The sequence below is a fragment of the Tenrec ecaudatus genome, chromosome 15 (assembly GCF_050624435.1).
Source record: "Tenrec ecaudatus isolate mTenEca1 chromosome 15, mTenEca1.hap1, whole genome shotgun sequence".
NCBI lineage: Eukaryota > Metazoa > Chordata > Mammalia > Afrosoricida > Tenrecidae > Tenrec > Tenrec ecaudatus.
In genome coordinates this window covers 56301427-56326965 of record NC_134544.1, presented here as the reverse complement: position 1 = coordinate 56326965, position 25539 = coordinate 56301427, and the positions used below count along the sequence as shown (strand labels likewise).

The following is a 25539-nucleotide window of genomic DNA, read 5'->3' as shown; positions in this document are numbered from 1 at the left end:
TTGTGGATGTGGCCTTCTCATGAGGGAGGAACTTCCCCCCCTCTCTCTGCCTTCACCTTCCTGTTGGCAACCACGAGCAACTGAGACCTGTCAGAGCCTTGTGATGCTCCCACCGCCAATGGATCCACAAGACCACACCCATTGCCCTGTGATCTTGCTTTCTCCCTCCATCATTCCATGAAGCTGGGCGAGAGGGGTTTATGGAGTAGTACTGGACTTGATTTGGACTGGGCTGAGATCTTTGTGTCCCCCTACCAGGATCTTTTCTTGACATCCAATTATTCCTCATATAAAGCTCTTTCTTACACATATGAATGTCAACGAATTTGTTTCTCTACTCAATCTGGCCAACACAGTGAATGAGTGTATTGAAAGTTTTGTCCTTTCTCCAACCCTCATTCTATGCATAAAGAGTCTTCGGTCACAAGTTCTTAATCCGTACAGATCCACAATCCATGTATTTTAATCTAAAACGCTGCCTTATACATGTCTATGTTCCTTTTCTCAAAAGTATCTTAAACACCATTAGCTAAATTAAAGATACTAGTAATAGAATTACCATGTCCATGGAGAACATTTATAATATTCCCCAATAAAATGATAATGATGTATCCAAAGTGGACCAAGAACATATATATATATTTTAATGAACACAACATATGTACAAACATGCCTGATGCAATTGAATGTAACAAGAGTTATAAGAGTCCCCAATAAAATGATCTTTTAATAAAAATTTTTTAATGGATTTTGAGCATTAAACAGAAACCCTAAACTAGACCATCAGTTCTTATGAGGGGGCCTTGATACTTGCCCTCATAGAGAAATCCCTGAAGTTATGAGTTCTAAGGCGCAGTGTGGTGCAAAAGCAATGGTGCCCGGCTATCAAAAAAAATAGTGTTTGGGGTCCTAAAGGCTTGTCTTGAAAGAAGCAGCCATCTAAGTGAGGCATCATCAGCTATGTGACCCAAAGATGGTAAGCAATAAAGCCCAAGACTAGAAGAGGGAATTTTATTGCAGCTAAAATTCTAAGCATGTCATTTATAGAATGCAAAAGATGATCATGTAAGACCAAAATTCATTAGCAGAGCCCTCGTGGATCCCGCTGACCAAAGATATACGCAACCTTGCATCAGGTAATGCATTGGAAAGTGGGTTGTAGGGGAAGTTAAGTAACATTCAGCACCTATTAATTTATTTTCCTTTGGACTCATTTTAAATTTGTTCTACTTTTTATTATTTTTTGCTTTCTTTTGGATTGAGGGTTTTCTGTTTCGTTGTTGGGTTTCTGTGGGTTTTTTTATTTCCTTTATGTGAAATCCAGAGTAGATAATTTTTTTTAATGTCTGTAACAAAATGTATCCCTGAAGCTCACCAGAGGAACAGGGCCCATGAGTTACAGTGTCTCTGTGGCAGCCTTTTGGGCCAGTGCCAGCAATGGGTGGGGCAGGCACTGAATTTGACACAGCTGCACAGAAAAGATAAATTTATGGAGACAGTAATTAGCTTACTATTTCCTAAGGGGAAGTTGGAGGAAACAAGGAGCTAATAGCAATGAGCAAAAATGATGAGTACAAGAATGAAGATGATGTTACAAATTGCTTCTGGTAAGGACTGCACAACTCCTTTTAATATACACTATCCACTGAATTGAAGGAAGTAAAATAAGTGTTTTCTTAAAAAACAAGAAACTGAAGGAACAGATTTCATGTTAGTAGGGGATTAGCACTCAGAAATGGAGAATGAGAACAGTTACACAACTCAAAATATATAATCAATAAATTATACATGTAGAAAGTATGGAATGCTTTGCTGTATGTAGTTTCAAAAAATAAGTAAAATGGAGGGAGCAACACCGCTTCCTCCTCCCAATGTACATAAAGAATGTTCCCCCAAAAAGTGCTGAATCTGGATCTGATGTTTTTAGGATGAAGAATCTCAAAACCTCTTGTTCCATTAAGCATTCTAACCCATGAACTTGACCCCAGAGGAATGATTTAATGACTAAAGTAGGACGTTAGAAATACTGAACTAACAACTATATAAATGACACATGCTTGCTGTGAATTCTACTTACAAACGGGCTGCTTATAGCTGCACTGCCATGTTTTCTTACTTTTAAAAACAATAGTGATGTGGTTGAAGGATTCCGTTAAAGTTAGCCATAATAGTACTTTTTTGAAGGTGTCAAAATATTTGTTAAAAAATAGAATTAGAAGACGGACAATAGAAAACTGAGTGAAGGGAGATGTCAGACAGTTTAAGATATGACAAAATAATAATTTATAAATTATCAAGGATTCATGAGGGAGGGGGAAGCAGGGAAGGAGGGGGGAAAATGAGGAGCTGATGCCAGGGGCTTAATGGAGAGAAAATGTTTTGAGAATGATGAGGGCAAGGAATGTACAAATGTGCTTTACACAATTGATGTAAGTAAGAATTGTGATTAAGAGTTGTATAAGCCCCCAACAAAATGATTAAAAAAGAAAATAACAACAATGTACAATCTATCCATGGAGAGCAAATGTAATGAGAATGATGAAGGCAATGAATGTACAAAGGTGCTTTACACAATTGGTGTATGCATTGTAATAAGAGTTGTATGAGCCCCTAATAAAATGAAAAAAACAACAACAATGTACAATCTATCAAGGGGTTATGGGGGGGAGTGGGGGGAAGGGAAGGGGAAAAAAAGAGCTGATGCCAAGAGCTCCATTAAAGTAATTGTCCAGAAAAGAATAAAGGCAACATATGTACAAATATGCCTGAAAGAATGAATGTATGGATTGTGATAAGATTTTTTTTAATGGAATTAAATGCTAGGAAAAAAACAGTACAAGAAACCACAGGGTAATCATAAAATTGGCTACTAAATCAAGGGATTATAATTTAAGTGTTCATTACGCACTAGTAACACTCTTTCATCTGAAAAGAGGGACTGTATGGAATAGGAGGCCAAGCGGTACAGTGTGTTACTCATTCAGCTGCAAACTACAGAGTCAGCAGTTCAAAAGTACTCAGTGGGAGAAAGAGGAGGCTGGCTGGTCCTATAAAGACTTACTGTTTTGGAAACTCAAAGGGGCCATTCTATTCTGTGCAATAGGGTCACTCGGAGTTGAGATCCACTCAATGGCAGTGGGTTTGGTTTCGAGTACAATCCTCACCTCTACTGAATCTCTTGGAGCTGAGGATCCACTCTAAGGTAATCTCCTTACAGGAGTATAAAGCCTCTTCTTTCTCCCATGGAGCAGCTCCTAAAATGCAGACCTTACAATTTGCAGCGCAATGTATGACCCACTACAGCGTGGTTCTCAACCTTCCTAATGCCCAACCGACCCTTTAATACAGTTCCTCATGCTGTGGTGACCCCCATCCATAAAATTATTTCCATTGCTACTTCATAATTTCAATGTTGCTACTGTTATGAATCGGACAGGCTGAGAACCGCTGCACGACAGGAAATAGAATCCTTTCATGTAAACAGTGCTAACAAATAATGGGGAAAATTCAACTACCCCGACATGAGCCATCTATTTTAAGTCAGGCACTGCCTTGAAATAAATATAAGGTATTATACAACTAAAGTTCACCACTGACCTTAAGAACTTTGGCATTCACAGATTCCTTCTCTTTATAAAAAAATCGAACCATCTGAATTGTCAAGTAAGCAGGCAACCGGCTAATCTTGGACTGAAGAAAGAAAATGCATAGAAATCTTAGTATATTCAAATACCATGCTGGCTTTCAATTCCTTACTACAAAAAATAAATTGCATTAATGAAGCAAAAACCCTGCAATGAAACGGAATTAAATTTTTGGGGAAAAAAATGCTCAACTTACAGATTTGATGTACAAAGCATCTCTTTGCAATGTTGGAGACTGTTTGGTGATTTCTTCCTGCAGTCGCTAAAAATATAATAGAAGATCAAACATTGGTTCTTAAAAGAAAAAAATATATCCCAATTTTATCTAAATTTATTAAATCATAGTTGTAATTATTTTTAAATTTCGCTAATAATGTGCTCTACTTTAACAAAAATATAAACCAGAGAATTTACTGTTATCATTTTTTGTTTTGTTTTTACAAGCACAATACCATTATATTTCAAAGTTTAATTTTAAAAACTTGTCAACATTCACAAGCAAAAGTGGTGAAGAAAGCTGATGGTGCCCGACTATTAAAAGATATAGTGTCTGGGGTCTTGAAGGTTTGGAGTTGAACAAGTGGCCACCTAACAGGAAAGCAACAAAGTCCTCATAGAGGAAGCACACCAGCACGTGTAATCATGAGGTGACGATAGGAAGAAGTGTCACAAGTTAGAAAAGCATGCATCCAAATTGATATGAAGGGGAGTGGATGTTGTGGAGACCCAAAGTCCACCAGCAAGACAATTGGACAGTTCCTCTTAATAGGGCCTCACGGAACAAAAGATAAATCTAGGCTGCAGTGTGGCACTGATGAACCACATACCTATCCTTAGTCCTTTCAAATTTTTTTCCCTTACTGTAGTCCATATGTGATCTACGTCACTGGTCATGCTCAACTTGTGTATGTTCATTTAAGATCACTCGTTACATGGTAGTTAAGACAAATGACCCCTCAGAAACACTGACAACAGTAATGGTTCCAGAGGGTATGGGCAAAATGAGGGAAAGGTGGGGGGAGGGGTAGCATTTATGGTTGTATAGCCCAACCAGATGGGATTCAACAACAGAACAGTATGGGAAGGGAAGGGATATACTGGAATGAGTAACATATTTCAATAAAAATATTAGTCAAGAAAAAATATATACAGAATTCCAGTTTCTGTCCCAACACATAATGAACTAGGATGTTCTTACTACCATCTTCACAACAAGAAAACACTAGGAAAAAAATAATTCAAAAACTAACATATTTTCTTAGATTAGACAACTGGAATCAAAGGGTAAATCACTGCCCTAAAGGTAGAGGTATAGACTGCTCACAGCTTACTGGGAGCAAGAAGCAGAAACTACCTGTATGTAGTAATAATGGCAAATGACAAATTGCTGAAGACTAAACTTGAGAGCGAAAAATTCCTGGAGTTTCATACTTAAGGGCCCACATACATTCAGTGCTACCAGAGTCTCACTGTGAACATCAGAGAACGATCCCGAGCTTCCTTGCAGTAACTCTAAAAACATGCTCCTGGCATGGTAGTGGGGCAGGAGGAAAGTCAAGGGAGATGGAGGAAGGAGCTGGGAGTCAAGGGGCATTTATGGAGGTCTAGACAAAGACACGTACATGCAAAAATATATATGAGGATGGGGAAATAGATCTAAGTGTCTACATTTATAGGTTTAATATTAAGATGGCTGAAGGACCTTGGGCCTCTACTCAAGCACTCCCTCAATGCATGAATACTTTCATTTATTAAATTGGCACTCTATGATGCTCACTCTCCCGACACAGCTGCTGAAGCCAAAGTGGGTGAACAAGTAAATGTGGTGAAGAAAACTGATGGTGCCCGGATATCAAAAGAGATAGTGACTGGGGTCTTAAAGGCTTGAAGATAAACAAGCGGCCATCTAGCTCAGAAGCAACAAAGCCCACATGGAAGAACACACCAGCCTGGGTGATCAAGTGGTCCCAAAAGGATCAGTTATCAGGCATCAAAGAACAAAAAATCATCATATCATTGGCTGCACACCTCCATGATAGGATCGCTGAAGACAAATGGGTGCATAGCAAATGTGGCGAAGAAAGTGGATGGTGCCCGGCTATCAAAAGAGATAGTGTCTGGGGTCCTAAAGGCTTGAAGGTGAACAAGCAGCCATCTAGCTCAGAAACAAAAAAGCCCACATGGAAGAAGCACACCAGCCAGTGCGATCACGAGGTGCCCAAGGGACCAGGTATAAGGCATCATGCAAAAAAATAAAAAAAGGAATATATGTGTGTATATATATATATGTGTGTGTATATATATATATATATACCATATTGAAAGAAGGGGGAAGTGCAGAGTGGAGACCCAAGGCCCAAGTGTCGGCCACTGGAGATCCCCTCATAGAGGGGTTTAGGAGAGGAGATGGGTCAGTCAGGGTGCGAGGTAGTACCGATGAAGAACACAGCTTTCCCCCAGATCTTGGATGCTTCCTCCCCCCAACTACCATGATCCGAATTCTACCTTGCAGGACTGGATAGGGCAGAGGTTGTACACTGGTACATATGAGGGCTGGAGGCACAGGGAATCCAGGGTGGATGATACCTTCAGGACCAAGGGTGTGAGGGGCGATGCTGGGAGAGTGTAGGGTGAGTGGGTTGGAAAGGGGGAACTGATTACAAGGATCCACATGTGACCTCCTCCCTGGGAGAGGGACGGCAGAGAAGGGGGGGAAGGGAGACTCCGGATAGGGCAAGATATGACAAAATAACAATGTATAAATTACCAAGGGCACATGAGGGAGGGGGGAGTGGGGAGGGATGGGAATAAAAAAGAGGACCTGATGCAAAGGGCTTAAGTGGAGAGCAAATGCTTTGAGAATGATTGGGGCAGAGAATGTATGGATGTGCTTTACACAATTGATGTATGTATATGTATGGATTGTGATAAGTTGTATGAGCCCCTAATAAAACGTTTTAAAAAATTATTTTAAAAAAATGATTAGGGCAAAGAATGTACAGATGTGCTTTATACAATTGATGTATGTATTTTTATGGATTGTGATAAGAGTTGTATGAGCCCCTAATAAAACGTTAAAAAAAAAAAAAAACCATGCTCCTATAACAATGGCCTACCCTCAAGAGAAACCATTATACCCGAGTCTATGTTTTACAAGAGTCTGACAGAGAGGAACCTTCGTGACATTGTGGCTTATACCTAGACTAGAAGCTTCAACATCAGCAGTGCAAAAACACTAGCACCTCAACAGTAGAAAGAACAGTCTTTCTACTCCACAAAGATGTACAGTTCTACTGTAGCCTATATGGTTGCTATGTGTTTGCACATAGTTTGGTTTCGTTTTTGGTAACAGAAAGGAAATACCCCCCAAAAAACACCTCTCATCTTCCTATCTTACCTAAAGAAAAAACCTCACTGCTATCAAGTGGATTCCAACTCATAGGGGCCCTACAGGACAGAGAAGAATTGCCCCTAAGGATTACCTAGGCTGTAAATATTAGTGGAAGAAGGCAGCCTCCTATTTCTCTTGTGGAGCTGGTGGGTTGAAAGTGCTGACTTTGAGGTTACTGGTTCAACATTACTACCAATTTAGGACACTGTAAGGCAGTAGTTATGAAGTAGCAATGAAAATAATTTTATGGTGGGGATCACCATAAAATGAGGAACTGTAAGAGAGTCGTGACATTAGAAAGGCAGAGAACCACTGCTGTAAGATTCAATATAAATAATTTTCCAGAGCTTACCTAAGGAGTAGAAGAAAAACAAAACTGAAAAGTACTTATGAGGGACATTCATAGGAGCGCAGACTCACTGACTGACTTGAAACCTAACACAAGATCACAGAATGCTTCTCTTCGCCAACACCTTATCAGGATATCACTAAGGCTTCTATAAAATAGTAGCAGATTATAGGGAACTTACAAGAGCCCTGGTGATGTAGTAGTTACACATTCAGCTGCAGAAAGATGAGGCTTCGCACTCCTGCAAAGATTTAGTCTCCAAAACCCATAGGGGGAGTTCTGCTACTCTGTCCTGTGAGTCAGAATTAACTTAATGGCAGTGAGAGCGCCAAGAAATCTAAATCCAATGGAAAACAAAAAAGATACCACAAAAACTTTTATCCTGATACCTACAGCTATAACAAACAACAAAAAAAGCCCAATCCTAGCCCTCCTAAAACAAAGTTACTGCCATTGAGTCAATGCCAACTCGAGGTGATCTTAGCCTGATAAACACAAACTTTCACATAAGGCTTGCTATAAGATGAAAAATGATGTAAAGCTACAGAGCAAGTATCAGTACTAGACTCATATATGGCACAGATCTTGAAAATACCAGACCAAAATTTTAAACTAAAGATATGCTACAGATTTTAATAAAAAAAATAAAATAAAAAGACAGTATACAAGAACAAATGGTTAATTTAAGTAGAGATGGAAACTTTAAAAATTAAAAACAAACCAAAAACTTTAACAGAAATGAAGACTGTTTTTGCTGGACTTTTAAGAGATGGGAAATAAATCTATGTGCATATATTAATAGGTTTAAAATTAATGTAGCGCACGGGCATTGGTCCTCTACTCAAGTACTCCCTCAATGCAAGGACACTTTGTTCTAATAACCTGGCATTCCATGAAGCTCACCTTCCCAACAACATCGCTGAAGACAAAATGGGTACATAAGCAAATGTGGTGAAGAAAGCTGATAGTGCCTGGCTATCAAAAACGTCTGGAGTCTTAAAGCCTTGAAGATAAATAAGCAGCCATCTAGCTGAGAAGTAACAAAGTCCACATGGAAGAAACACAACAGCCTGTGTGATCATGAGGTGTCCATGGGATCAGGTATCAGGCAACAAAGACCCAAAACAAAAATATTGTGAATGAGAGGGAGTGCAGAGTAGAGACCCAAAGTCCATCTGTAGACAATTGGGCATTCCCTTACAAGAAGGGTCACAAGGAGGAGACAGGCCAGTCACGGTGCAGTATAGCCCCTAAGAAACCTACAACTTTCCTCTAGTTCTTTAATGCTTTCTCTCCTCCACTATCAGACCCCGATTCTACCTTAGAAATCCAGCTAGACCAGATCATGTACATGGGTATGGATAAGAGCTGGAAACACAGGGAATCCAGGACAGATAAACCCCCCAGGACTGATATTGAGAATAGCGATACCAGGAGGGGAGGGGGATGGTGGGGGGAGAAAGGGGGAATCAATCACAATGATCTACCTATAAATCCCTCCCAGGGGGGGACAGACACAGAAAAGTGGTTGAAGGGAGACACTGGTCAGTGTAAGACATGAAATATAATAATTTATAAATTATCAAAAACTGCCTTGAGGAATGCCATGGTGGTATGGCAGTTTCATGCTCAGCTGCACACCCGAAGGTTCGAGACACAACCAACCAAGAGGTGCTGGGGAAAAAGATCTGGGTGATTTATTTTTTTAAAAAAACAGCCATCAGAACCCTATAAAATACAATTCCATTGAGACATATAGTGTTGCTTTGAGTCAAAAATCGACCTAATGGCAACTGTCTTGCAAGAGACAAGGGAAATTATATAGGCCAGAAACTCCAATCCGTATAAAGAAACCAAGAGTTCGTGTTAGTCGCCACTGAGTGAGTTCTGATTCATACAGACCCTATGAGCAATAGAATAAAACACTACAAAACAATAGAACAAAACTAAACACGACTGCTCCATCCCACAATGGTTCTTAAGCCTGAGCCCATTTTTGCAGCCACTTTGTCAATCCTTCTCCTTGAGGGCTTTCCTCTTTTTCAGTGTCCCTCCACTTTACCAAACATGATGTCCTTCTCCAGGGACTATCTCTTCCTGACATGTCTAAATTATGTGAGATGAAGTCTCACCTCCTTGCCTCTAAGGAGCACTCTGTCAATATTTCTTCTAAGACAAATCGGTTTCTCCTTTTAGCAGTCCACGGTAATTTCAATATTCTTCGTCAGCACCATAATTCTTATATCCAGTTCTTTTCCAGTCTTCCTTTTCAATGTCCAACTTTCATATGGATATTAGGCAACTGAAAATATCATGGCTTGTGTCAGGCGTACCTTAGTCCTCAAAGTGTTATCTTTGCTTTTCAGATGTGTGCAGATTTGCCTAATCCAATACATCTTTTGATCTCCTGATCGCTCCTTTCATAAGCATTGATTTTAGATCCCAGCAAAATAAAATCTGTAACAACTGCAACCTTTCGCCATGTATCATTTTACCCATTGGTTCAGTTGTGATGATTTTGGTCTTCTTTACATTGTGAGTTGTACATATTCCATAATGAAGACTGAAATCCTTGATCTGAATTAAGAATTGCTACAAGTCCTCCTCACTTTCAGCAGTATTGTGTTATCTACATATTGCAGGTTGTTTCTCCATTACCGATACCACATTCTTCTTCATATGTGTCAGCTTCTATGCAGCTGATGATCTGCTCAGCATAGACTGAATAAGTACAGTGAGAAGATACAACCCCGACACACACCTTTCCTGATTTTAACCCAAGCAATTCCCTTGTTCTTTTCACACAACTGCCTCTTGATCCATGTACAAGCTCAACAATGAAATGTTCTGGAATCCCCATTGTTCTCAAGGTTATCGTTTGTTATGATCCACATAGTCGAATGCCTTGGCATAGTCAATAAAAAGTAAACATCTTTCTGGTATTGTCTGTTTTCAGTTAAGCTCTGACATCAGCAATATCTCTTGTTCCATATTCTCTGCTCAATCTGTCCTGAACCTCTGGCAGTCCCTGTCAATGTACTACTGCAAATGTTGTTGGATTATCTTCAACAAAATTTTATTTCCATGTATTATCACTGATATTGTTCTATACTTAGAGCATTTTGTCAGGTCATCTTTCTTTAGAAAAGGCACAAATATATCACATCTCCTCTTCTAGCCAGTTGGCCAAGTAGCAGTCTTCCATATTTCCTAACATAGTAAGAGATAAGTGATTCCAATGCTTCATCAGCTTATTGAAATATTTCAATTGGAATTCCATCAATTCCTGCAATCCTGTTTTTAGCTATTGCACCTTCAACTTTTTCAGTACCACGGGTTCTTGCTCATATGCTACCTCCTGAAATAGTTCAATGTCAACTAGTTCTTTTTGGTACAATGATGCACACGTTCTTTCCGTCTTCTTTTATGCTTCCTGCACCATTCAATACTTTTTCCACAGACACCTTCAATATTGCAACTCAAGGCTTGAATTATTTTTTCAGTTCTTTTGATTTAAGGTACCGTATATACTTGAGTATAAACTGACTCAAATATCAGCCAAGGCACCTAATTTTACTATATAAACTGCATATATAATGTACTGGAAAAGTCAGCTTATACACGAGTATATACTGTATAGTGTTCTTTCCTTTTCTAAGTCTTCGCACATTTCATTTCAATATTTGACTTTGCCTCTTCTCTTCAAGAAGCCCCACAAAATTTTCTATCCAGCTTCTTGACTTCATTTCTTCCATTTGCTTTAGTTACCCTATAATTAGGAACAAGTTTCATAGTCCCTTCTGTCATCACACTGATCATTTCTTTCTCCTGTTTTGTTTTTTAATGATCCTTTGTTTGGCATCTCATAGCTCATCAGTTCTTCTGTCATTGGTACTCAAGGCATCAAATCTGTTCTTGAGATGTTCTCAAAATTCAGGTGGGATAGACTCAGTGTCTTATTTTCACTCTTGTGGATTAAATTTTTAGTTTTGATGGTCTGTTCCACTGTTAGCGCCTGGCCTGGTTTAGCTGCTAACATCAAGCTTTTCCATCATCTCTTCTCATAGAAGCATTCATTTTGATTTCTGTGTATTCCATCTAGAGAAGCCCATGTATATAATCACCTTCTGTGCTGAAAAAAGTTACTTGTGATGAATACTTGCAAAATTCTATCCTGCAATCTCCTTTCATTTCTATCACCATGCCCATATTTTCCAAATACTGTTCTCTCCTGTTTCCAACTTTTGCATTTCAATAGCCAATAGTTATCTCAATCACTTAAGAGTTAGCAATGCATATTGATTTTTTGTTTGATCAATTTCTGACAATTGTTGGTAAAATTCTTCAATTTCTTCCACTGGCTCTTGTGATTGGTGCATAAATTTGACTGTTATATTGACTTGATTTTCTTGGAGGTCAATAGATATAACTTCATCACAAACAGCATTGTACTTCAAGATTGATTTTGAAATGTCCTTTTAAACAATGAATGCAATGTCATTTCTCTTGACTGTTCAAAACGGCCAATACCAGTCCATTTGAGATCACTGATGTCTAGGATATATATATTTATACATTCCTTTTCATCTTTGACCACTTCCAATTATCCTAGATTCATACTTCACACATTCCAAGTTCCGATCATTAGCAGATTTTTGCAGCTATTTCCTATTACCTGGAGTCATGCCCCACCAAGCAAATGACCATCTTAAAGAGCCCATTCCCCTAAGTTTTACTCCATTCATGTCACCACGGCCTACATAACTCCAAAAAACAACTCTTGCTCAGGCACATTTCAAGTACCGACCTACCAGAAGGGTGCACTTGCTGGCACTATCTCAATGTTCTGCTTCCTTTCTATACATAAGGCTTTCAGCAGCTATTTCCTCACAAGTGAGCAGCCAATTCTTTCTTTGTTGTATATTCTTAGTCTGGAATCTCTACTGAATCTGATCACTTTGGGTGACACAGGAGCATATGAATTATCAGTGACATAGGTTTCAGCATCACAGCAACACCCAAGCTACCACAATATGACAAACTGACAAATCAATGGAATAGTAGTCAAGAAACAAATGAAACAAAATTTTATTTTTCTTATTCATAACTAGTTCTGATAGTAGTCCAAAATAAGATCAACAACATAATAGATGATTATTACTTATGTATAAGTGAAATGTACAAAAGAAATCCCATAAGGGATGGGATGGGATGGAAGGATTAGTATCACTGTTACTTATGTGCAACAAAAAAAAAAAATAAGGGAGCTATATCGAAACAGTTGTTTATTGACCATTTTTCCATAAACCATATGCAACCCTAAAATAAAAAAGTACACTAAAAAAATGGAAAGAATACCCAACACAATATCGACAGGTAAATTCTATGGCTATTATTAACAATTCCCTAAATTTTGTCTATGAACTTCCACATTTACATAATTTTTCTACAATTTTACAAATTATGAAAAAATTGCATAATGGGAATTCCAGGAAAATGGTGACAGTAACACATACCAGAGGGACTCCTCAGAATTCAACCCAGAAGAGTTGCTTAGAAAGAAATTCAACACTGCTGGAATGCAGGAGGAACATCATAAAGATAAGCAGACACAGACCCACAAGGTTTTGAGGGGCTGGGGGCTTTTGGCTTACCACAGTGCAGGCCGGCTAGGGCTTGACCTTAGCCTGGCCACTGTCTCTGCTGGAGCCTAGGCCATTTGGAGCCCGTAGGGGGCTTAATCTCAACACAACCAGTTTGCCACCACCTGCCTCCTCGGGGCAGGGACTAAACCCTTGCAGCTCAATGGGCAGGGATTGGGGTTCAGCTACATTGTTACTTTTGTTTCCCTCTCTTCTCTATATCCCCTCACAGTCCTGGCTGACTGTGCAGGGGCTGATTATCAACACAACCACAGTTTGCCACCACCTCGGGCAGGGACTAAACCCTTGCAGCCCAACTGACAAGGCTCAGTGTTCAGCTACATTGTTACTTTTGTTTCGCTCTCTTTGCTCTATCCCCTGACAGTCTTGGAGGGCTGTGCAGGGGCTTTTTCTTAATACAGCCACAACTGGCCTACTCAGGGCAGGGACTAAACTCTTGCAGCTCCACGGGCAGTTTTGTTTCCCTCTCTATAACCCCGCACAGCCTCAGCAGGCTTCCTTTAAAATTTTTTTTCTCCTGTATCTCGTTCCAGTTCTTTCACACTCCACTGCTGACCTCCAAACCAATCCCCTTAGCCTAGGGCATTTACGCAGGTGCCACACGCAGCTAGGTGAGCTCCACCCTAGCAGCTAGCCCCAGGTTGGGGAAAGCCCTGCCTACTTCTACCAGGGGATAGTCTGGCCAACTTCTTCCCAGGGAATTCCTGCCTGTGTGCCTGGGGACCTAAGGCTGCTCGGCCAACACTCTTCAATGTTCCAAGCTACTGCTGGAACCTCTGCCCAACCTACGCAACGCCAAAGCAGGCAACCCACCAGTCTTCTAGGTCACTTCCCCTAAGATGGAAACCACAGGAGGATAAAGTGGTAGGTTAATTCCATAGTGAAATAAGCTGTAAGTAGGCAGTTCGAAGAAGCATTCCTACAAGTCTCCCAGAGAAAGCCAGTGCTCTTCCACTCCCTGGAAAATGGCACCTAGCTCCTCTAAAACAAAGCAACGCAAATAGCCGTCAGCCCCAACGACCTCAACGAAAAAACAGGAGAAACAAAAGGCAATGGCAGAAGATTTCATGAACATGACAGCATGTATAGAAGCAGACACTGAGCTGCCACAGAAAGAAATTTTCAGAATGTTGCTTAGAGTTATACAGGATATGAGGGAAATAATACAAAAAATAGGATGAAATCAGAGGACATAAAGGCCATACACCAAAGGGAAATACGGGAGCTCAGGGAGGAGATAAAAAAAAAAAAAAAACAGTAGCAGAAACACAGACCTCGAGAATCAACTGAAGGAAGCAGAGAACTGCATCAGTGACTTGGAGAACAGTCAAACAGACTTAAACAAACACGAACTAAGATCATCAGAGAAACTGATAAGATCATCAGAGAAACTGAAGAAAACTTAAGAGCTATGTTCAATGCTATGGAGTAGAACATTAGAATTATTGGCTTACCAGAGGAAGACATAACAAAGAAGTTATCTGCAAAAATATTAAGAGCATTCTTGGAGGAAAACTTGCCCGGCTTAATGAATGAAAACCACGCAACCATTCAGGAGGCTGAAAGAACCCAGCTAGACATCAACATAATGCCCACATGAAGGGAGTTGATGGTGCAGATCGGTACCTCTCTTGTTATCCTATTCTAAGGAAAACAATGAAATGGACAAAAAAGTGGTCCTTTATCTCATAAACTGTGGACATTTCAATTGTTAATAGAATTTACAATGCCCTGAATCCAGAGAAAAAAAATGAAGTACAAGCAGTTTGTCCTTTCAGTAGCAAAATACTGGATTACTAACGATGAAAATGAAGACTCTCCGGAACCAGTGAGAGGTATGTCCAGCTAGATACCTATTAAAGCAGGGAGAGCACCACATAAAGATTCACCAAGGAAGGCTGTCAGGTGACAGGAAGCAGCATGAACCTGTGTTTATTTCAAGCAATGGAAAAAAGAAATTTGCTACCAGAGCCTGCAGAGTTTGCACTGCCCAACGAAAAAGAAGTAAAACCAGGTATATTTGCAAATTTTGTAAGGTACTGCTTCATAGAGAAAAACGTTATACAAAGTACCATACATTAAAAAAGTACTAGGAACATTTGTTTATATGTAGGCCCTCTGTTAACTATAATATATGAAATAATTGTACCTATTTAGGATAAAGTCTACACAACTAATCAAATCAAAGGGCTAGGAAATAATTTTTGCACAGTGCTTCAGGGATAATATTTGCACACTGTCTTTGTTTCTCAATGTAGTTGTATAGTATAGTTGTATAGTAACAAGGGTACATTATGTAACAAAGGAACATATCAACAAATGAACGCAGGGGAACAAAGAATGTATTTTTCATTTGATATACTGTATTTATTTTTACTGTTTTTCAAAGTAATATGGATTATGTTATTTTTACCAGAACATAATTTCATGAAGACTATAGTTCATAAAAGTAATACTATTCCACATTGCAAAATATTGTTTCATAATGTAAGACAATTGAAAACACTGAAAGTTATAAACAAATATGATAAAAAGTTGATGAGATGTAAACCCATTTATGGTTTACGGCAAAAAAAAAAAAAAACCCTAATACACAGCCACTAGTTTCCAAAAAGAATAAAACTAATTGCCTACTTAAGAGGTGGGCAAAGGACTTGAACAGAAGTTTCACAGGGGCAGAAATCCGAATGGTCAACAAACATATGAGAAAATACTCCCAATCTTTAGCCATAAGAGAAATGCAAATTAAAACAACAATGAGGTACCACCTGATACCCTCAAAGGTAGCCCAATTCAAAAACTCAGAAGGCAACAAGTGTTGGAGGGGCTGTGGGGAGACAGGAACTCTCATCCACTGCATGTGGATCTGAAAGTATGTACAGTCACTATGGAATTCGATCTGTCGTTATCTAAAAGAGTTGGAAATCAAGTTACCATACGACCCAGCCATCCCCCTACTGGGCATATACCCAGAAGAGGCAAGAAAAACCAAGGCCAGACATCTGTGCGGCACAGTTCATAATTGCAAGTAGTTGGAAACAACCCAAATTTCCATCAACTGACAACTGGATTAAAAAACTATGGTATATACATACAATGGAGCACTACGTATCACTAAAAAGCAGTGATGAATGTATGAAGCACATCACTGCATGGGAAGATTGGAGGAAATCATGCTAACTGAAGTTAGCCAAGCACAAAAGGACAAGTACAACATGAGCCTGCTGAGGTACGCTTTAATTTTTAAAAAAGCAAATGGGCTTAGGGAAAAAGCTACTGTATACAAACATTGCTGGGGTGAGGACCAGGTGATACGTCAGGGAACAGAACAAATACAGCGATGCATATAGTAGACAACTAAAAAGGAGGTAGGGAAAGGGAAAAAAATAAAAAAGAAATGGGTTTGGGGGCACAGGACACTAACCCAACCAAAGGGGGGGGGAGGGTTTGTTTCTATTTCCACAAGGAAAGAGGGACCAGACTTCAATCCAGTACTCCAAGATGTGAATGCAACATGCCAGCGTGGAATAGGGAACCAGTGGAGGACAGATACAATTTATTTGAATCTGCAGTTCCGGGAGGGGGCCTTATCTGATCAGAGTACACGGGAGCACATGAAAGGGGTGGAGGACAGAGTAGAGCACATCCTGGCCCACCAGGCCTTGAGGACGATGTTCCCAATTAGAGCAGGCAGTCCACAGAGAGGACCACATAGCCGGCCCCATTAGGAGACATGACATCCCTCACTGACCCATAGCTCTACAGAGGACAACACAGGAGACACAGTGTAGGAATTACGCTCGAACTGATGCCCCCACACCGAGGCAAAACACTAAGGGGGTGCAACAGAGCAGCAAGGGAATGAGGTGGCGAGGTCCTCAGGGAATGCTGCAGGTGGACTTTAGGACCAGGGCATGATACCCCAATAGACTCGACTGGAAAACAATCCTAAAGGCCAACAAACAGTCCTTGAACAAGCTACAAGCTTTTCTTTCTGGTTGTGTTTGGTTTTGTTTTTTTGTCATTGGTTTGTTGTTTCGTTGTATATTGTTGCTTAATTTTTCTGTTTTGTTTTTGTGCATGTTATTATCTCTACATGTCTGTCTAAATAAGATAGACTGGATGAACAATCTGGAGGAGAAAACAACGGGACCGACAATCCCAGAGGGACATGGGAGAGAGGGAGGTAGGGGGAAAGGTAGTGGTGTTAACAAACCCAGGGACAGGGGAACAACAAGTGATCCAAATTGGTGGTGAGGAGGGTGTGGGAGGCCTGGTAGGGAGTGATTAAGGGTAAAATAACCAAGAGGAATTACTGAAACCCAAATAATGACTGAGCATGATAGTAGGACAAGAGGAAAGTCAAAGGAAATAGAGGAAAAGCTAAGAGGCAAAAGGCATTTATAAAGGTCTAAATAGTCATGTACATATGCAAATATATATATGAAGCTGTAAAAATAGATCTATGTGCGTATATTTATAGGTTTAGTTTTAAGGTAACAGGACATTGAGCCTCCACTCAGGTACTCCCTCAATGCAAGAATACTTTCTTCTATTAAATTAGCATTCTATGATGCTCACCTTCATGACACAACCGCTGAAGACAAAGCAGGTGAATAAGCAAATGTGAAGAAAGCTGATGGTACCTGGCTATCAAAAGATACAGCGTCTGAAGTCTTAAAGGTTTGGAGGTAAACAAGTAGCCATCTAGCTCAGGAGCAACAAAGCCTACCTGGAAGAAGGACATCAGACTGCATGATCACAGGGTGCCAAAGTGATCAGTTATGAGGCATCAAAGAACAAAAAATCGTATCATTGTATGCTCACCAACCTGATACGATCATGGAAGACAAATGGGTGCATAAGCAAATGTGGCAAAGAAAGCTGAGGGTGCCCCGCTATCAAAATATATAGAATCTGGGGGTCTTAAAAGTTTGAAGGTAAACAAGCGGCCATCTAGCTCAGAAGCAACAAAGCCCACATCAAAGAAGCACACCAGCCTGTGCAATCCCAAGGTGTCGAAGGGATCAGGTACCAGGCATCATCAGAACAAAAAATCCTATCATAGTGAATGAGGGTGGGCAGTGCGGAGTGGAGACCCAAAGCCCATTTGTAGGCCACTGGACATCCCCTTACAGAAGCGTCTTGGAGAGGAGACGAGCCAGTCAGGGTGGGATACAGCAACAATGAAACATACAACTTTCCTCTAGTTCCTAAATGCTTCCCACCCCCACCCCCCACTATCATGATCTCAATTCTACCTTACAAATCTGGCTAGACCAGAAGATGTACACTGGTACAGATAGGAACTGGAAACACAGGAAATCCAGGGTGGATGAACCCTTCATGACCAGTGGTGTGAGTGGCAATACTGGGAGGGTGGAGAGAGGGTGGGTTGGAAAGGAGCAACCGATTACAAGGATCTACATATAACCTCCTTCCTGGGTGACGGACAACAGAAAAGTGGGTGAAGGGACAGTGTAAGATATTACAAAATAATGATTTATAAATTATCAAGGGTTCATGAAGATAAGGAGGAGCAGGGAGGGGAAAAAATGAGGAGCTGATGCCAGGGGCTTAAGTGCAGAGCAAATGTTTTGAGAATGATGGGGGCAATGAATAAACAGATGTGCTTTACCCAACTGATGTATGTATGGATTGTGATTAAGAGTTGTATGAGCGCCTAATAAAACAATTAAAAAAAGAAATATAACATCAAATAAACTGCATACTGGACAGTCATTGCTAAGTTATTCCATTCCACACTTTGGAATTAATATCTATGCTCTATTTTTTCATACGCTGAAACTTGTAGGTCGTGATTTATGTTAAAAAAACTCTTATTAAAAAAAAGAATGAATTCTAGGTGAATAACTTGGTTTTCCCATACTTTTAAAATGAACTTCTCGCTTAGCATGATAGTGGGATAAGTAGAAAGTAAAAGGAAACAGGAAAGAACTAAGAGTCAAAGAGCATTTAGAGAGGTCTAAATACAGGCATGTACATATGTAAATATATGTATTTATTTAAGATAATGGGGAAATAGATCTATGTGCACTTATTTATACATTTAATATTAAGGTAGCTGTTGGACATTGGGCCTCCACTCAAGTCCTCCCTCAGTGCAAGAACACTGTTCTATATTAAACTGGCTGGCATTCCATGACGCTCACCTTCCTAACACGATCACTGAAGACAAAGCAGGTACAAAAGCAAATGTGGTAAAGAAAGCTGATGGTGCCCAGCTATCAAAAGACATAGCGTCTGAGGTCTTAAAAGCTTGAAGGTAAACAAGCGGCCATCTAGCTCACAAGCAACAAAGCCCACTTGAAAGAAGCACACCAGCCTGTGTGATTATGCGGTGTCAATGGGATCAGATATCAGACATCAAAGAACAAAATAAACTTATTATTGTAAATGACGGTCGTCTGGGGTGGACAACCTTTACAGAAGGGTCTCGGGAAGAACAGCCAGTCAAGGTGCAGTGTAGCAATGAGGAAACATACAACTTTCCTCTAGTTCTTAAATGCTTCCTACCCCCAACTATCATGATCCCAATTCTACCTTACAAATCCAGCTAGACCAGAGGAAGTACACTGGTACAGATAGGAACTTGAAACATGGGGAATCCAGGACAGATGATCCCTTCCGGACCAGTTATGAGAGTGGCGGTACCAGGATGGTGGAGGGAAGGTAGGGTAGAAAGGGGGAACCTATTACAAGGATCTATATATAACTCCCTCCATTAGTGACAGACAACAAAAAAGTGGGTGAAGGAAGACGTCAGACAGTTTAAGACATGACAAAATAATAATGATTTATAAATTATCAAGGGTTCATGGGGGGGGGGGATGAGGAACTGATACCAAGGACTCAAGTAAAAACCAAATGTTTTGAGAATAATGGCAACTAATGTACAAATGTGCTTGACATAATGGATGTATGTATTATGATAAGAGCTGTGTGAGCCCCAATGATATTTTTAGTAAAATAAACTTCCCTTAAAAGTAATTATCAACCACACTTTAAGAGTTTTTTCAATTTCATAAGGCAAAATATATTGCCTTCTCTCCTCCTATCCCCTTCATCAACCTTACCCCAAACTATGGGTCAAGCTCCAAAGCAAAAGACTACTTTGGGTCTAATTCTTACCCTAACTTACTGCCTATCATTCCATCAGTACTATCCAAATGTCTTTTATACAAAGTCCCTGCTCAATTATTTCACTGTGTTTTATTCAAGTAAGGAGCCCTGGTGGTGTGACTGTTAAGTGCTCAGCAGCTAACCAAATGTCCCATGGTTCAAACCCACCAGTCATTCCAAGACAGAAAAAGTGGCCATCACTTCCATAAAGAGTTACCACCTTGAAACATTATAGTTGCAGTTGTACTCTGACTTACAGGACCACAATATATAGGATATCAATTCACTAGCAATGAGTCTAAGTTTTATTTTTGTTTGCTTACTTTTCTTACGTAAAGACTTCAACTTATTGGTCATGGTTAAAGAACCAATCAATTTTTTAAAAATTCCTACTCTATAGGCTCTCCTGCAAATTCTCTTCGTATTAAAATAACAAAAATTAAAGATAAATAATCACAATTTTCAGTGCTCCCAATTTCAGTAAAATCACTTGAACTGCAATGTGAACATTATTGAAAGGAGTTATGATCCAAACTAAAATATTCTTCAAAAGATGTACATAGTCCTCCCAAAATATTGCAAATTAATAAGGTGGCAAGCAAAACTGTCTAATCCATCAACGAGCAGCAGTAATACACATTTTAAGTGAGTGGGTACTTCTGTAGTAGTGTGGCATTAGCAAGAGTGCTGACAAAACACTGAGAAAAGTTCCAGTTATGTCTCTGCCTGAATCCACCAAGTCACTTCAATTCTAACTCCTTAAAATCCTAATGCAATAATAGTGAAATGATTCTATACCATTTGCCTGGTACAATCCCAGTAGATGCTTCATAATCATGAATATGTATCCATTCACTCATAAAAGTGTCCTTGTCTAGACAATGAGTTATGTGGTCACTTTCAATAATAATTAGCAACAAGACTTTTCCGTCTGTATATAAAATGAATTCTCATCTAATTCTCAGACACCACTACTTAACGCTCATTCAAGAAACCAGAGCTTATACAAAGTAATTTACTTTAAGGAAATAATCCAAGTAAATACAGGATTCCTCTTAAAAAAATTTAAAGTTTCCTTTCTCATTCAGCAAACAGTGAGAGCTTTAAAGTAAAGCAAGATGCAGCACAAAGAGAAAGGTGCTACGTTATCATGTGAAAAAGGTACATCAATATTTAACCATACATAAGACCATGTTAATGTTTGTCTCTGAAATTAGAACCTATGTTGAAGTTATCAGATCTCTGACTGTATTTGTCCTTACCAATTTAAGTCCTGTAAAAAGATACTTGACTTCTTGATTAATAAAGCAGCTAAGTTGAAGCTGATTTTCCTTTCCTTTAGTAACTTCTTCTTCTTCAGATTCTGTACATTTCATGCTTTGTGAAATAAGATAAGGAATGTGCCAATAGGTTTCAAGTTGCTAAATAATCTTGACTATAAAGAATTATCCTAATGCCATTAAAACTGATATCATTCCGTAGTCTTACAATTGTCTCATAATGAATTCAATATACTTTAGAATGTTTACTCTCCTACCAACTCTATAAACATTACTTATTGTACAATGAGTGAGTATAAAATGATGAACTTTAAATGAATGTTAAATTGGTACTTAGCATGATTCTAACATGATTTCAATGGCTCCGACACATAAATAAAATCCTTTTTTAAGTTCCTAGCCATGATATAAGAAACCTAAGTGGCACTGTGATTATGTGCTCAGTGGTAAAATGAAAAGTCTATAGATGGTTGAAACCCATCAGACTCTCTGAAGCAGAAAAATGTAGTAGTCTGCTCTTTTTTTAAAATACTATCTGGGAAAACACATACAGCAGTTCTACTCATGTCCTCTAAGGTCACTGACTCAGAATTTAATGACAATAGCATTTGGACTCATGATGGAAAGCAGTTTTTCCCAAGAGGAAGTAACCACCCCTGGGGAGGGGGTCACCCTAGGATGATCTGCAAAAGCAGAAACATATATTAATGATCAGTATTTCCTTAGGACAGCAAGCAGTTTTCTTCTTTAAATTTAATATGCCAAATTAGAAACTATGATCTTCAAGTAAGGTATAGTTCATTCATTCATAAGCACATAAAAAGATGCTAAAAACACCTTTGTATCCTGGATTATGGGCTACAGCAGAAACCTTCATTGATGGGACTTGGAGGGAATGATTAATTTTCTTTGTTGTTCCTGGTTTGGGGGCTTGGGTTTTTTTTTTTTGGTTTTTGGTTTTGTGAAAAGGGGGCAGTAGGTCAAATAAATTTGGGAACCTATGTTCTAAGATGATAGTGGGTGCCTAAATTCATGTTTTATATATCAGTTCAAACTCATACATAGCTTTGTTGATATACTAATTATTGATACACTAATAAAGTTCTCTATGAAGTTACTTTAAAGAAGATTCTACTAAAAATGCCTGTAAGAAAAATAATATCCCTTAGTAAGTAAACATTTATCTGAACTTCAAGATCAATCAAATGAATGTATTTTTCTAATTACACATTATTTAGGCATAAAAACTTCTGAAGAATTTCTTTACTTCATATTCTATCTCCCACCTCATTTGTTGCTAATAAATTATGAGTACAATGTATATAAATCTTGATTCATAAGGATACGTTGTTTCAAACTCAACACCGAAGAACTGATCAATTAAACTTTTCTTTTTAGACGGTGTCACTATGGATGCAGATGAATCTGTCTGCAAAAAATAAAATGCAACAAAAATCCAATTTTAGTTCACATACAGATATCAATTAAGTTCAATAAATAATATAGCGAATTTAAGTTTCAGATGCAAGTTTTCAAATTCTGAGTTTGGATTAAGCATCTAAAATACTGATGTACATGTTTAACTACTAAGCTGAATTTATGCAAAGCCTCTAGGAGGAGGAGAAACAGAATCATTCAAGCCAAGATCAAGATATACTGAATGTCTCTAATCACAAATATATTTCATTTACCTCTTTAACAGAATCATCATCTAAGGCTTCCAGCTTCTGCTGCAATACTCGCATCATTTGTACCCAACATTCATTAGCATCCTGTGATTCAAAAAAAGATACAGTAGTAATCAAAGTTACTAAGGTACTGGCCTACAAAATCCAACCAAAATGATCACTATTTCCTTTGGCAGAAAGCAGTTTTCATCTTTGAAATTAATATGCCAAATTAGAAACTATATGATCTTACAAATAAGGTAAAGGATTCTATAAATTCATTCATAAGCACATAAAAGATGCTAAATACCATTAGTCATTAGGGAAATACACATCAAAACTATTAATTCACATGCTGCTAGACTGACTATGATATTCCCTGGAATACAGTGGCTTGGTTAAGTGCTTGGTTGCTAATCAAAAGGTCAGCAGTTCAAAACTGATAGATGTGGCCAAGTGCTCCAGGAAATACTACAGGCTTGAAACCCTTGGAGCAGTGCTCCATCCTAAAGAACCATTATAAGGCAGAACTGACTTGACAATGGGTAGAATAAGGATATTAATCCTGGTGATTAATAAAGCCCTGGACGGTTAGCTAAACGTTCGGCAGTTAGAATTTGCTAATGGCTTTGCTGGAGAAACACCAAGTGATCTCCTATAGAAACAGCAGTCTAGCAAACCCTTTAGACCAGCCGTGTGTCATCCAAGGTTGCTATAAGTCAGAATCAAGTCAACGGCACAGAGTAAATGGCTACTATCAAAAACAAAATGAAGTAAACAACAAAAAATACCATGTCTTAGCAAAGATGTGAAAACACTGAAACCCTCAAGCATTGATGACAAGAATATTAAATGGTACTATTATGAAAACCAGCTTGACAGGCCTTCAAAAGTTAAAGATAAAATTATGACTGAATTTAGATTCTTGATATGCTGGGGGGAGGGGGGGACTACAACAGATTTTTACACCAACGTTCACTGTCGTCAAAGAATAGAAATAACCCCAGTGTCTTATTAACGGACGACTGGATATATAAAACGTGGCAATACATACATATACAATGGACTATTATTCGGCCATAAAAATAAAATGAAACATGGTCTAGTATGAGTGAACTGTGAACTAAGACAGACACAAAAGAATAATTATTGTATAAGGGGGCTTCAGTAAAATAAAGTGTTTCCACTAACTTTTTGAAGCCCCTTCAAATGATCCCATTTATCAAATATATAGAATAAATAAATGCATAAAGACCAAGATAGTAGTTAGCAGGGGCTAGGGACTAAGAAGACTGGGGTATTACTGCTTCAAGAGTACTGAGTGTCTGTTTGGGATAATAAAAATCTTTGGATTTAGTGGCGATAGTCTATACTTAATTATATATCCTATACTAACTATAAGTAATGCCAATAAATTATACATACTTAAGAATAGTTACTCCCATAAAGTTTATCATTTTAGAAACCCACAGGGGCAGTTTTATTCTGTCCTACTGGGTCCCTGAGTCAGATCCACTTCATGGGAGCTGGAGGTTTTGGTGTTGTGTTTAAGAATGGTTACAATGTTAACAAATTTGTTTATTTTACCACAATAAAAAATTTTTAAATGATACAGGTACTATTAGTAGAAAAACTAGAAGGAGGCAAATGCAGAAGTAGGATCGCTTTTCTGCAACTGGTGCTTGTAATTTCCAAATAGGTAACAAAAAAAAAGATAACATTAACTATAGAAAACCTAAGTTTTATAATTTATCAAATAAAAACTACAGAACCTTGACCTAATTACCTGTTGAAGATACTGTCCTTGTTCGCCTTTCTCTGCAAATTGTGGGAAAGCCATGTGCAAAAACTGCAGAAGAATAATGGGTGGAATACTAGAAGAAGTTTTATCCATGGAATCAAACAAATCTCTAAGGGCTTAAAAACAAAGCAAATATTGCCTTAATAAAATAATGACAATACATAGAACCGTAATCTTCTTAGTTAATATAAAGAAATACCTATTTAATGACTATTTTTATGTATATCTATTCCTTGAGATTGCTGACCCCTAGTAAAAAAAAGGAAAATATTTAACATAAATAATTCATCAGAAATTTTGTTACTAATCAACTTCTGAACTCTGCCTCCCTTTCTCCCCATTTGCCAGTTTGTATTGTCCCAACCAAAGTAGGCTGCATTAATTCAATAGCGAGAACACGTAACCTCTATTGAGGGATCAAGTGAACAACACAATGTGACTTTCTTAGACTATGGACCAGGCAGGCCATTACGTCATCACCCCAGCTAACTCATTTCCTGTCTTTAGTTAGCGAGTGTTGCTCTAAAAGCAATACTAATTTAATAAATTTTTTCTCTCCCAACTTAGAGTAGGCAAAAAGTCTGAATTCAGTGTCAGCAGT

General features: G+C 38.7%; 1 protein-coding gene and 1 non-coding gene across 2 annotated transcripts in view; both read right to left on the bottom strand.

Moving 5' to 3' along the window:
• USP14 (ubiquitin specific peptidase 14) overlaps positions 1–25539 on the bottom strand; it is a 58429-nt gene that overhangs the window by 12467 nt on the left and 20423 nt on the right. Inside the window, exons 7-12 of the mRNA XM_075532915.1 lie at positions 24924–25054; positions 23162–23242; positions 22817–22899; positions 21453–21567; positions 3841–3906; positions 3598–3690 (exon numbers count right to left, since the gene is read on the bottom strand). Of these exons, the coding sequence (XP_075389030.1) occupies positions 3598–3690; positions 3841–3906; positions 21453–21567; positions 22817–22899; positions 23162–23242; positions 24924–25054 (569 nt within the window). The remainder of the gene's footprint in view (positions 1–3597; positions 3691–3840; positions 3907–21452; positions 21568–22816; positions 22900–23161; positions 23243–24923; positions 25055–25539) is intronic.
• Positions 1341–1473, bottom strand: LOC142428400 (small nucleolar RNA SNORA5). The gene has a single exon (XR_012780307.1). It is a non-coding gene; the product is annotated as a small nucleolar RNA SNORA5 (small nucleolar RNA).